The 14,466-nt window shown below is 42.6% G+C and overlaps 1 protein-coding gene across 3 annotated transcripts in view; it reads left to right on the top strand.

Moving 5' to 3' along the window:
- gan (gigaxonin) overlaps positions 1 to 14,466 on the top strand; it is a 71,735-nt gene that overhangs the window by 15,676 nt on the left and 41,593 nt on the right. For all 3 annotated transcript variants that reach the window (XM_078210625.1, XM_078210624.1, XM_078210626.1), the window contains exons 4-8: positions 5,363 to 5,577; positions 6,369 to 6,490; positions 7,995 to 8,107; positions 11,041 to 11,190; positions 14,070 to 14,206. In XM_078210625.1, the coding sequence (XP_078066751.1) occupies positions 5,363 to 5,577; positions 6,369 to 6,490; positions 7,995 to 8,107; positions 11,041 to 11,190; positions 14,070 to 14,206 (737 nt within the window). The remainder of the gene's footprint in view (positions 1 to 5,362; positions 5,578 to 6,368; positions 6,491 to 7,994; positions 8,108 to 11,040; positions 11,191 to 14,069; positions 14,207 to 14,466) is intronic.

The raw sequence follows: 14,466 nt of genomic DNA, 5'->3' as shown, positions 1-14,466 counted from the left end.
GACTCGGGGAGGCAAGAGATGAAATTGCTGGGGCTCTAACATAAATCTTTGTCTCTTCACTGGGCACAGGTGAAGTCCCAGAGGATTGGAGGATAGCAAATGTGGTCCCGTTATTTAAGAAGGGTAGCAAGGATAACCCGGGTAATTTATAGGCCGGTGAGCTTGATGTCCGTGGTAGGGAAATTGTTGGAGAAGATTCTTAGAGGTAGGATATATGCGCATTTAGAACTGAATAATCTCATTAGCGATAGACAGCATAGTTTTGTACGAGGGAGGTCATGCCTCACAAATTTGGTTGAGATTTTTGAGGAGGTGACAAGGCCATCCCCACACCCCCACTTCTTGCCTTCAAACAACCGCACAACCTCAAACAGACCATTGTCCGCAGCAAACTACCCAGCCTTCAGGAGAACAGTGACCATGACACCACACAACCCTGCCACAGCAACCTCTGCAAGACGTGCCGGATCATCGACACAGATGCCATCATCTCACATGAGAACACCATCCACCAGGTACACGGTACATACTCTTGCAACTCGGCCAACGTTGTCTACCTGATACACTGCAAGAAAGGATGTCCCGAGGCATGGTACATTGGGGAAACTATGCAGACGCTGCGACAACGGATGAATGAACACCGCTCGACAATCACCAGGCAAGACTGTTCTCTTCCTGTTGGGGAGCACTTCAGCGGTCACGGGCATTCGGCCCCTGATATTCGGGTAAGCGTTCTCCAAGGTGGCCTTCGCGACACACGACGGCGCAGAGTCGCTGAGCAGAAACTGATAGCCAAGTTCCGCACACACGAGGACGGCCTCAACCGGGATATTGGGTTCATGGCACACTATTTGTAACCCCCACAGAGTTTCACTGGCTGTCTTGTCTGGAGACAATACACATCTTTTTAGCCTGTCTTGATGCTCTCTCCACTCACATTGTTTTGTTTCTTAAAGACTTGATTAGTTGTAAGTATTCGCATTCCAACCATTATTCATGTAAATTAAGTCTGTGTCTTTATATGCTCTGTTTGTGAACAGAATTCCCACTCACCTGAAGAAGGGGCTTGCAGCTCCGAAAGCTTGTGTGGCTTTTGCTACCAAATAAACCTGTTGGACTTTAACCTGGTGTTGTTAAACTTCTTACTGTGTTAGCCATAGAAGACAGAGGGTAACAGTGGAGGGGTCTTTTTCTGGTTGGAGGTCTGTGACTAGTGGTGTTCCGCAGGGCTCTGTACTGGGACCTCTGCTGTTTGTGATATATATAAATGATTTGGAGGAAGATGTAGCTGGTGTGATCAGTAAGTTTGCGGACGACACAAAGATTGCTGGAGTTGCGGATAGTGATGAACGTTGTCAGAGAATACAGCAGGATATAGATAGGCTGGAACATTGGGCGGAGAAATGGCAGATGGAATTTAATCCAGATAAATGCGAAGTGATGCATTTTGGTAGATCTAATGTAAGGGGGAGCTATACAATAAATGGCAGAACCATCAGGAGTATAGACACACAGAGGGACCTGGGTGTACAAGTCCACAGATCCTTAAAGGTAGTAGCACAGGTGGAGAGGGTGGTGAAGAAGACATATGACATGCTTGCCTTTATTGGACGGGACATAGAATATAAAAGTTGGCATATGATGTTGCGGCTGTATAGAACGTTGGTTAGGCCACATTTGGAATACTGCGTCCGGTTCTGGTTGCCACACTATCAGAAGGACATGGAGGCTTTGGAGAGAGTACAGAAAAGGTTTACCAGGATGTTGCCTGGTATGGAGGGTCTTAGCTATAAGGAGAGATTGGGTGAACTGGGGATGATCTTTCTCCCTGGAAAGACGGAGGATGAGGGGCGACCTAATAGAGGTGTATAAAATTATGAAGGGCATAGATAGGGTGAACAGTGGGAAGCTTTTTCCCAGGTCGGAGGTGATGAACACAAGGGGTCACAGGCTCAAGGTGAGGGGAGCAAGGTTCAACACAGATGTCAGGGGGACGTATTTTACACAGAGGGTAGTGGGGGCCTGGAATGCACTGCCAAGCAAGGTGATTGAGGCGGACACGCTGGGATCGTTTAAGACTTATCTAGATAACCACATGAACAGACTGGGAATAGAGGGATACAAACAAATGGTCTAGTTGGGCACGTGAGCGGCTCAGGCTTGGAGGGCCGAAGGGCCTGTTCCTGTGCTGTATTATTCTTTGTTCAGGTCTCTCCTCCGCCGCTCCAGGGAAAATATGTGTGCCGATATATGATTGAAGTTTGCTCAGGCTTCAGTTGCATTCAATTATTGTTTTAAGTGAACAAGTGGGCATCGTCCAATATTTTGCGGGGATATCTGCAGAACCCGTCTTGCATGGTGCATTCCTCCAGAAATGTAGCAGCTACGCCTTTTAGCATCCAGAGGATCTATATTTAAAATTGAATCTGTTTGAACATTAATTAATTAGGTATCTTTTATGGCAGATTTAATTTTTTTTTCAACTCTCTTCCCTTCCTTTCCTCACTATAACCACCAGCACGACTCATCAGTCTTCCAGACTCAATCACTGAATAGACTGGTGAGCAGTTTTCATTTCTGGGAATTTGCAACTTCTACCCGCACACGCGCACAGGATGAGGAATTTATTGAACAAATTGAGTATAATGACGGAATACCAACATCTATTACTCAACAGCACAGTAACTTCTTGATTTTGTTTTGGTTAGTTAGCACCAGACAAGTTTTTGGTATCTCTTTGACACGTACTGACAGTTCAACTAATAACACCCGCATAATAAAACAGGCGATTACTTCAAGTAACCAGGAGTGGTACTGCAAATAATTATACTATTAATACAAATGTTTTCTAACCAGCGTTGTGATATTACTAGATACCAAAACTACATGTTGAATTTTGTACTTCAATCTTGAATATTAAAAGAGGACATAGTTGTTCAAAATGTTGGTAATTTTATAATTCTTTTGAATTCTGTTTTGTTGCACTTGGTATATGTATGCAAGTAGGTTTCAATTCAAAAGGAAGCACCAATGTAAAACTTAAATGTAGTATACAGTGGGTTGCTATTCATCCAGTCTAGACTGTAAAAGGGATTCAATGACATAGCCACACATACTGCAACTATGAACAATGACTTTCACATCTGCATATTGATCCTTGGATTGAAAATTCAATTCGAGACGATCTCGGTAAAGATATCTTTACAGCATAAACCATGCAATATCTGTTGTCATTTTTATATCTCCCAGTTTCCTGTTGTTCCTGTCCTGTACAGAAGGTGGCCCGATTCATGCTTGGATATAACTTTCCAGAGCTGCCTATAACCTTGTTCAAGCGATCTTTATTTCTAAATGAGCCTTCACAGTATCGGCGAGCTACACAGCTGAGAGGATATTTTATATTTTTGACTGATAACAGCACTTATAGACACTCAACGTTAAGTAAATTGCCTCTACTTTCTCAGAAGACTAAGGAAATTTGGCATGTCAGCTACGACTCCTGCCAACTTTTACAGACGCACCATAGAAAGCATTCTTTCTGGTTGTACCACAGCTTGGTATGGCTCCTGCTCTGCCCAGGACCACAAGAAACTACAAAAGGTTGTGAATGTAGCCCAATCCATCATGCAAACCAGCCTCCCATCCATTAACTCTGCCTACACTTTCCACTGCCTTAGCAAAGCAGCCAACATAATTAAGGACCCCATGCAGCCTGGACATCCTCTCTTCCACCGTCTTTCGTCGAGAAAACGATACAAAAGTTTAAGGTCACGTACCAACCGACTCAAGAACAGCTTCTTCCCTGCTGCCATCAGACTTTTAAATGGACCTATCTTGCATTCAGTTGACCTTTCTCTACACCCTAGTTATGACTGTAACACTACATTCTGCACTCTCTCATTTCCTTCTCTATGAATGGTATGCTTTGTATAGCATGCAAGAAACAATACTTTTCACTGTATGCTCATACATGTGACAATAAATCAGATCATTAGTATATTACTGTTCTGTTTTTTTTTTACTGAATTGATCTGTCATCCTCGACATTTTTAGTTTGTGGAAGTAGTTGGAATGTGCACTTTTCTGGCTGAAATGAGTTTCAAAATTGAAGGAAACAATGCTCCTTTTGTAGATATATTGTTACATGAACCTGGTACTTGCCATCCACCTACAAAAGTTCAAACCTGCTCTTGTTAGGTGTCCAATGACCAACAGTACCCCTTCAAACCAGGATAGGTTGGGGTCGCTTTGGAATCGAGGTGGCTCTAAGATGGTGCACCTAGCAAAGAGAGGTTGGAACCAAGTCAAACCTCTGTAGCAGGCAGGATGTTGCTCATGTTGTCTTGTTTAATAGCCTCCAGTTTAAACTGCTGAACAATCTGGACCGATCATTAGGTCTAATACGGCAAGATTGCAACGTGCTGCAAACTTAGTTTGGGGAATATGCAGCCCGAGTCATTAATAGAGCCTGAAATTATAGACTGGTCACCCGAGGCTGAGACCCCTCTCTCCAGGCTCCAGATAATTCTGCAAACTACCATGCTGATGGTGTCCCTGCCAATCTGCACCTAAATCCCCCTGTAACGTGTCCCTATAGGAAGAGTGCACTGTACATTGGTCAGATAGAAACCCAGCAGTGGGCGCTGATTGCATTGGCAGTTTGAGTTAGAGAGATTTAAACAAGATGCGTGTTAGACATCCAGTTCCTCCCAGAAATTCAAAATGTTTTCACTCGGCTCTTTTCCTTTCTTCCATACTCCTGAAAATTCTTTCTCTTGATATAACATTCTGTTTGGTGGTTGTTCCCAAGTCAAATTTTTCTCTGTACACTTGTTCAGAAATGTTATTTTCAAAGTTGCCGATTATAAGCTTTGTGACTAATTGATGATCTGTTTTTGTGTTTTACTGAAAATGTGGGGCTGATTGTTAGAAATTGGACAGTTGTAGATAAGGTGGCACAGTGGTTGGCACTGCTGCCTCACAGCGCCAGGGAACCGGGTTCGGTTCCAGCCTCAGGTGACTGTGCAGACTCCACACAAACATTCTCCTTGTGTCTGCATGGGTTTCCTTAGTGCTCCGGTTTCCTCCCACACTCCAAAGATGTGCAGGCTAGGTGGATTGGCCATGCTAAATTGCCCCTTAGTATCCCAAGATGCATTAGCCATGGTTGGATGCATTAGCCATGGCGTATGTGCAGCGTTACGAGGATAGGGTTGGGGGGCGAGGGGAAAGATGGCCTGGTTAAGTCACTCTGACAGAGAGTCGGTACAGACTTGCTGGGCTGAATGGCTTCCTCCTGCATTGTGGGGATTCTACGGTAAGTGACGCATCAGATGTTTAATGATTTAATTAATTATTTTAGGTTCATATGAAAGACGTGATGTCTGTGGTTTGGGTGAATGGCCTGGATCCTAGTTATCTGAGAGAGCAAATGCTGAATGAACCTGTAGTGCGTGAAATTGTCAAAGAGTGTACCAACATTCCCCTCAGCCAGAGAGAAGGAGAGGCTCAGCTGGCTACCTTCAAACCTAGAGGATATTCCGAATGTATAGTGACAGTGGGTGGAGAAGAAAGAAGGTGAGTCCAGCCCAACGGGTTCAAATTAATTGTCCATATTGTGACAAAAATAAAATGTTTTATTTGTGTAATTCGCAATTCTGTTTTTCCCAACCCCTGAAGTCTTGTAATGGGAATAGAATTTCATTTGTTCAAATGTAATTGTTATAAATGATAAATTGTGGTAAGCTTTGTAAGGAGTAGGCACAGGGCATTACGGTGTACCACAGATGGCTGCACACGGGGGTTTGTGGCTGCAAAATACAATATGGTAAATGTTGAGAGACAATTGGGTCAATGAAAACTGTTCCGGCATGCTGTAAAACAAAAGCAAGGAAGAAAAGTACCTGCTCACCATTTCAGAAGTGGAATAGTTTCAAGCAAAGTCAAATGGGGGAATGGGAATGAAAAATACACCTATATATTTATTCAGTGAAGCATTACTAATTAATGGGTACAGCAAGGGTTGTTTGAAATGGTTAACAAAGGAGACCATTATGCTAAACATTTGAAGTATAGAATTTCACAGCAATGGAGGGGCCATTTGATTCGTAATGCTGCTGCTGCTGCTGTTCCGTGAAAGAGCTTTGCACTTTTATCCTGTTTTTCTGCCCTATGCTCGTGTCATTTCAATGTTTATCTTTTAAGTATTCATCCACTTCTCCATTAAAGGTCATGTGTTTGGCTTCCACCATTGTTTCTGGTTGGCATGCCTCATGCCATCTCCTAACAAGACTTTGTGTAAAAGGAAACACTCATTTCGGAGGGTAGAAATATCTACATATATTTATCAGTGCTTCATTATCCTTTAGTATGCGGACGCCTACAGCTGTGATGCGGTGCATGTGCCCATTATATGACCGCAATCGACAACTTTGGATTGAATTGGCCCCAATGAGTATTCCACGCATTAACCATGGAATATTGTCAGCAGGTAAGAATGTGGATAGTTTATAGCTTACCATAGGAGATGTCTAACACAGCATTGTATTTGATACGGTTGACACCATTTGCTAATGAATGCTGTATTTGAGAAGACCCACTCTGACTTGCCTATTATCATTTTACATATTTCTGTATCAATAAAAATACAGCGCATGGCTGAAATACGTTAAGCCTTTTCATGGGTTTTGCATTCGAGCAGTTAAGTAGGCAGATCATTAAGAATTAAAACAACTGTAATGTAGATTGAATTTTTGTCTCAAGATGGCGCCGGAGCAAGGCGACTTCTTGCAAGCTGTGCCCAGCATACCCTCTAATTCTAACTTTTACTCTTGTTCTATGCTTCTAAAACTTTATTCTAACTCTTTTAAACTCTTTTTTCTACACCCTAACTATGACTGTAACACTACATTCTGCACTCTCTCATTTCCTTCTCTATGAACGTTATGCTTTGTATAGCGCGCAAGAAACAATACTTTTCACTGTATGTTAATACATGTGACATTAATAAATCAAATCAAAAGAATCATGGTCACTAATAAGTTTCCTGTGTTTTTGCGTGTTACTTGCATCATTTGAGTTCAACAGACAACTGTATTTGTTTGTAGCCTCTTGTTTGAAGCTACTACAATAACTTTAAAGGTGGTGCTTTTCCTTAACATGAGCCAAAAGAAAACACTCCATCTTAGCCACTTTCAGAGATTGTCATCTAACAACATGTTACAAGTGTGAGGTTTGGATTAGTTGATTTGAACACCCACGAAATACTCCTTGAAACCACTTTATAAAACTGTTAGCAGATCTAAGCAACTACTACACAGGCTGGAAGTTGGCTGGGCCATTGATGCATGCTGTCAAAATCACTGTTGTATTCTTGCCAGCAATTGAACTCTGTTACTCAACACAAGGTCGATATTTTTTCTGTAAGAGTGGTTTTGGCCAGTTTTGGTTATTTTCCCATTTGTGATGGGGTTTCTTTAGGCCTTTTTGATTTGGATAATGAAATGTATAAAAGGTGCTTCAAAGAAAATTAAAACAATAACAGCCTCCACAAAATCCTTGACACAAAAGTCTGAATAATGACCGGAATTCTCCAGCCGTTCCCGCTGGCTGGATGCTCTGATCCCGCTGGCTGGATGCTCTGATCCCGCTGGCTGGATGCTCTGATCCCGCTGCAGTGAACGGAGATTTGGCTGAGCGCCAAATTCCCCATCCTCGCTTGCGGCAGCAGGGCGTGAACGGCTGGAATTTTAATAAAGATTTCCACGCTACATTCCCCCACAGCCCCATGTAATTATCTTTCTCTCAATTTAAGTAGAGTTTCCTCCCCATTGATAGAGAACACTGCTCGCAATATTGCTTAAAGTGCCAACGGTTTGACTTTTTGAATTTGCACGTCTTTCTGAGAGGCAGAGAATCATTATAGAAGAGTGGCAATGCTGTTTCAAATAAGAGTCAGAATACTGAAGAGTATGTTTTTCTCTCTCTCCCTGTAGAGGGGTTCCTCTTCGTGCTGGGTGGCCAGGGTTCAGACAAAGTGACATTAAGTTCAGGAGAGAAATACGACTCCGATACTAACTGCTGGAGTCCCGTTCCTCCAATGAATGAGGTAAGTGTCTGCAAAGTTTAAAGTTGTCCAAGCTCATGATTCACTGAATTACATTCGATGTTGGTTCCTTGATAAATTATTAATCTAATTAAAAATTGTGTTTGAGCTGTTCCAGTTTTGCAAAATAGTTTTTTTTTTTAATGACCCTGGAGTAAATTTGGCAATTCTACAATGTCCGACATCTGAATTTCTTTATTCTGAATATAACAGATACTGTTTTTATCCAGTTGGTGTCAATTCCCCCCACCCCACATCAGCAAAACAATTCTAACGAAATGAGAAGGACGTTCTGTGTGACCTTGGTGTGTTCCACTTTCTTGCCTTCCTTGGCCTCTCTGCAGTTTTTGATTTTTGTCAGCCATTGATGTCATCTGCCACATCATCCTCCTCCAATAGTTCTCCTGAATACAGATGAATGGGATTGCTCGGCGTAGCCAGAGCATCTCTCCCCAGTCCTGTTCTCTGACCTTGAGTCACAAACACCCCCTCCTCTTTCTCACACAAATGCTGCCCTTTGGTGATGTTGTCTGTGGATATACAGTCGCTGCCACATGTATGCTCGTGGCGCCCAGTTCTGCCCCTCTACCTTTTTCAACCTTTTGTACTATCTTGGTGCTCTCAGACTGCTTGATTGGCAGCCAATCTGGATAAGTAAACAGAAAAATGATGGAAAATCTCAGTAGGTCTGACAGCATCTGTGGAGAGAGAGTAGAGCCAACGTTTCAAGTCCTAGATGACCCTTCGTCAGAGCTAAGAGGGAAAAGAGTCAGCAGGGATTTGTACTATGAAGGTAGGGAGGGGTGCTACGATGGGCACACTGGCCTCTACAATTGGAAAGAAATTAAGCGTTGTTCAGATTGGGTGTACGACTTATGGTTTTCAGAGAAAACATTCTCCCCCGGCACTAATTGTGAAAGAGAGCAGAAGGGAGGGAGAAATGAAATTGCGCATTGGGCTAGTTGTATTTTTTTTTACATACTGTACTTGTGCTAGTTGTAGTTAGGTGAATATGAGTGTTCTAGTATTTTATTTATTCATTCATGGTATGTGGTTGTCGCTGGCTAGACCAGCTTTTATTGCCCATCACTAATTGCCTTTGAGAGAGAGAGAGAGACTGGTGAGCTGCCTTCTTGTGATGTAGTCCATGTGATGTAGGTACACCCACAGTGCTGTTAGAAAGGGAGTTCCAGGATTTTTGACCCAGCAACAATGAAGGAACAGTGATATATTTCCAAGTCAGGAGAATGATTGGCTTGGAGGGAAACTTTCAGGTGGTGGTATTCCCATGGATTTGCCCTGACCTTCTAGATGATGGTGTTTGCGGGTTTGGAAGATGCTGTTGAAGGAGTCTTGGTGAGTTCCTGTAAAACATCTTGTAAATGATAGACATTGTGGCTACTGTGTGTCGGTGTGAAGGGAGTGAATGTTTGTGGATAGGGTGCCAATTAAACAGGCTGTTTTGTCCTGGATAATGTCCAGCTTCTTCAGTGATGTTGGCGCTGCATCCATCCAGGCAAGTAGAGAGTATTTCATCACATTCCTGACTTGTGCCTTGTAGATTATGGACAGGCTTTGGGGAGTCAGGAGGTGAGATACTCTGCAGGATTCCGAACATCTCACCTGCTCTTATAGCCACAGTGGGTCCAGTTAAGATTTTGGTCAATGATACCCCTCCCTCCACCATGATAAAGTCAAGGGCAATGGTTAGGTTCCCTTTTGTTGGTGATTGTCATTGCTTGACACTTGTGTGACGTGAATGTTACTTGCCCTTTTCAGCCTGGATATTTTCCAGGTCTTGCTGCATTTGGACGTATACTCCCTCAGTATCTGAGGAGTCACGAATGATGCTGAACGTTATGCAATCATCATCACTCTCCAACAGAGCATCTTACTCGGGCCTATTCCTGTAACCCCACACATTTACTTCACTAATCTCCCTAACTACACATCTTGGGACGCTAAGGAGCAATTTTGCTAATCCACTGAACCTGCACCTCTTCGGACAGTGGGAGGAAACTGCAGCACCCAGAGGAAATTCGCACAGACACAGGGAGAGCGTGCAAACTCCACATAGACAGTCACCCAAGGCCAGAATCGAATCCGGGTCCCTGACGGTGTGAGGCAGCAGTGCTAACCACTGTACTACCGCGGAGATGTCTGGCGGAGGTTAACAAAATTGACAAGTTGGTCTTTGTTAATATATAACTTTCCAGCCTACAATTTGAGATTTGGCCAAACTAGCAATGGTGCCTCTTTTAGCCTCCTGAGCCTCCAATATGGTGGACAGGGAACACATAATGTATCATTATGTGTCCATCATATTGGTAAAGTCCAGAAAGGGACATCAGGCCGTTAGCAGCTGCGTATCCCTGTTTGAAACCCCCACTGCAAAATTGGCTTATCCTGAGACAACGTTGCCAGTGATGGCTATTCTCCTGACAGCTGGGCCGAAATGTGATTGCATAGGTGATCCATAAAGGGACTGCACGTTAGCTCACAACCAACAAGATAATTTTTTGTAAATATTCAGTAGAGTTGCATTGAAAAGTAGTGATCTTCCAAACTCCCATTCATAGAAGGTGAGCCACTGCCATCCACCCATACCACTCAGCCATCCCTATCAATTCCTGCTCCGACGTCACCCAGTTGAGGTCCAGATGCAAGCTGCAGTTGGGTCTGCAAGTTGCCTGTTGCTTTTGGGGGTGTTTAACTCCTCCCCATTCAAACCATTGAAAATCATTTCCAAATGATCATTTTAATATTTGGATTTTTGGTCAAGACGAGTTTTAATAGCACTTTTAATGTGGCAAAATGTCCAGCAAAGAAGTGGTCATTTTGACTATATTTTCTGTTTGTTGTGCGGTTCCATCTTCCACCTGAATGGTAATGCCAAGAAAGATTATTCAGTTTTAAACATGTATATGTATTTTCAGGCAAGACACAATTTTGGAATTGTGGCAATAGATGGCGTTCTTTATATTCTGGGTGGTGAAGATGGTGAAAAGGAACTGCTATCAATGGAGGCCTATGATATTCACACTAAGACATGGACCAAACAACCTAATATGACTATGGTTCGAAAGGTGAGTGTCATTAATTTTGCTATATGGAGAGAAGTGCTGAAACCTTTGCTACAACCTGCTGACAGTGCAGTCACAGTGCGGTGGTAGTTGATTTTTTAAATGTTTATTTATGATTTAGTTTTACAAGTAGGCTTACATTAACACTGCAATGAAGTTACTGTGAAAATCCCCTACTCGCCACACTCTGATGCCTGTTTGGGTACATTGAGAGAGAATTTAGCCTGGCCAATGCACCTAACCACGTCTTTTGGACTGGGAGGGAACAGAGCACCCGGAGGAAATCCGCACAGACACAGGGAGAACTTACAGACTTATAAAATGCTCAGTAATTGCTTAGTTTTAACCATATTACTGGGTACTGTTTTTCTGCAAAAAATATAGAACTTGGTCTGGTGCATTGCCAACTATATAAGTAATAGAATGTATAAAAATAGGACAGCGGGCTCCCTCTAAACCTTAAATTTCAACCAGCATTTCAGAGTTAGTTAGCTTTGTAATTGAGTGGAAGCAAGCACAGTTAGAGGTTCATTCGTAACCAGAGCATATTACGGAATTGGTAGATTTCCATCTGCTGATTCTATGTCACCAGTACTTGAAATACAACTCGCCCTAAGTTGATGACATTTGCAAAGGATGGTAAATATACAATGGTCCATCCCATTACAACTCGGTTATTGTGTTAAACAATTTAGATTTAAGAAACATTTTGACCGACCCTTTATTCAGTGACTTGGGAGTGTTCCAAGTTCAGTCTGTCTGTGCGCTTAACTGACTTAAACTATTGGATAAGCCCTTTTACCCATTAAACAGTAGTATGTACGATAATGCGTGTCATTTATTATTGACAAAATATTATATTAGCACCCTAACCAACCATGCAGAATAATGCCCTCCATTCAAAATCCTCATTAGTGAATATAATGAGGACTGTCAAGTTGATTTCTACAAGCCTGATCACACCATAGGATGAGTTCTCTGATCATTTAGTTATTCGAACTGATTGCGATGAGAGGGTTCATGCCTGTCCCCACCAACCAGTTAAATTCCATGATTTTTCTATGATTGCTTTTCCCTGAGCCATAGTTCATTGAGAACAACCTTTGATGCAGGTCCTCATTGCAGCATTTATTGCGTATTTGTATTGCCTTTCTACTGCCCCTTGTTGTGGTGAAAATCCTATGTTTTAAAAGCCTTTGTGTATTTCATTCTTAATTAATTAAGCTTAGTATTTCTCCGCCTAGCTTATATTGTTATATGCGCTTATATTACAGTGAAATTCATCCTTCTTTAATGTTGTCAGCATCATTAATGGAAAAGGCTTTACGACAACATTTAAACCAATTCTGCCTACGTTGCTAAAACAAAAGACACGTAAAAACATCAATATTCTTATATCAACCATGTTTATGTCTGAAGGTTACAATTAGCATTCACAGTTCTTGGAATCATAGAATCCCTACAGTGCAGAAGAGGCCATTCGCCCATTGAGTCTGTATCAACTCACGGACAGATTATCTTACCCAAGCCCTCTGCCCCATCCCCCTAACCCCATGTATTTGTCTCGCTAATCCCTCTAACCTACGTATCTTGGGGCACTAAAGGGACAATTTAGCACGGCCAATCCATCTAAGCTGCACATCTTTGACTGTGGGAGTAAACCCACGCAGACATAGGGAGAATGTGCAAGCACCACACAGACAGTGACCCAAGGCCAGACTCAAACCCAGGTCCCTGGAGCTGTGAGGCAGCAGTGCTAACCAATGTGCCACCCATTGATTAGGGAGGGGAAAAATAACAATGGCCCCCATTTCTCCCTCACTCTTCACTGTCTGTTGGAAGAGCACCTATGCAGACGAGGTGAAACCAGATTGATTTCAGCTCTGATATGACACATTGGAAGGAGTCTAACAACACCAGGTTAAAGTCCAACAGGTTTATTTGGTAGCAAATGCCACTAGCTTTTGGAGCGCTTCTCCTTCATCAGGTGAGTGGGAGATCTGCTCATAAACAGCAAACAGGGCATATAAAGACACAAACTCAATTTACAGAATAATGAATAATGATTGGAATGCGAGTCTTTACAGCTAATCAAGTCTTAAAGGTACAGAGACAATACACATCTCTTTAACCTGTGCTAATGCTCTCTCCACTCACATTATCTGTACCTTTAAGACTTGGTTAGCTGTAAAGACTCGCATTCCATTCATTATTCTGTAAATTGAGTTTGTGTCTTTATATGCCGTGTTTGCTGTTTATGAGCAGATCTCCCACTCACCTGACGAAGGAGCAGCGCTTCGAAAGCTAGTGGCGTTTGCTACCAAATAAACCTGTTGGACTTTAACTTGGTGTTGTTAGACTCCTTACTGTGTTTACCCCAGTCCAACACCGGCATCTCCACATCATGACACATTGGCCCAGATTTTGTACTCGGGTACACTGAGGGAGAATTTAGCATGGCCAGTACACTGAACCAGCACGTCTTTCGGACTATGGGAGGAAACCGGAGCACCCGGTGAAATCTCACGCAGACATGAGGAGAATGTGCAAACTCTGCACAGTCAGTGACCCAAGTGGGGAATCGAACCCGGGTCCCTAGCGCTGTGCCGCCCATATGGGATATGAATGAAAACTGGAAGAAGGCAGGAGAGCAAAACCAAACTGCACAATTAAATATTAAAATTTTCTGATACCTGGAACTATTTAGAGATGCAAGGATCATACACACCTAGGCAGCACTGGAGAAATTCGCGAATTAATTGTAACATTTCAGGACTTGTTCACAGGCATGCTTCGCTGAAGAAATAGTTGGCTTTGTTTTTGAAATTGAGGATTGATGTTGAAAGGTTGAATTTTCCACACTTCCATATGTTTTCTAACAGATTGGCTGCTATGCAGCTATGAAAAAGAAGATTTATGCAATGGGTGGTGGTTCATATGGAAAACTGTTTGAATCGGTTGAGTGCTATGACCCCAAGACCCAGCAGTGGACTGCAATCTGCCCATTGAAAGAAAAAAGGTTAGTGTGCAAATCAGCTTTTTTTGTAAATTGGTTGTTGTATTTAAAAGACAGCTGTGCAGGGATTTATGTTTTGATGAGTGATTATCTGCTCAAATGATCTGATTTTTTTTTAAATGGGAGAAGCCACAACAGTACTTTATCCACAAGTCATCTTGGCCAACTTCATGCGAAGAAGCCCGATCAGTCCAAATGCATTTTGCTTACTGTTAATGTCAAGCAAATGAGAACAATGCTGCGAACGTCACTGGTGAATTGAC

This window comes from Mustelus asterias, chromosome 4 (assembly GCF_964213995.1).
Source record: "Mustelus asterias chromosome 4, sMusAst1.hap1.1, whole genome shotgun sequence".
NCBI lineage: Eukaryota > Metazoa > Chordata > Chondrichthyes > Carcharhiniformes > Triakidae > Mustelus > Mustelus asterias.
This window is presented reverse-complemented; position numbering and strand designations above follow the sequence as displayed.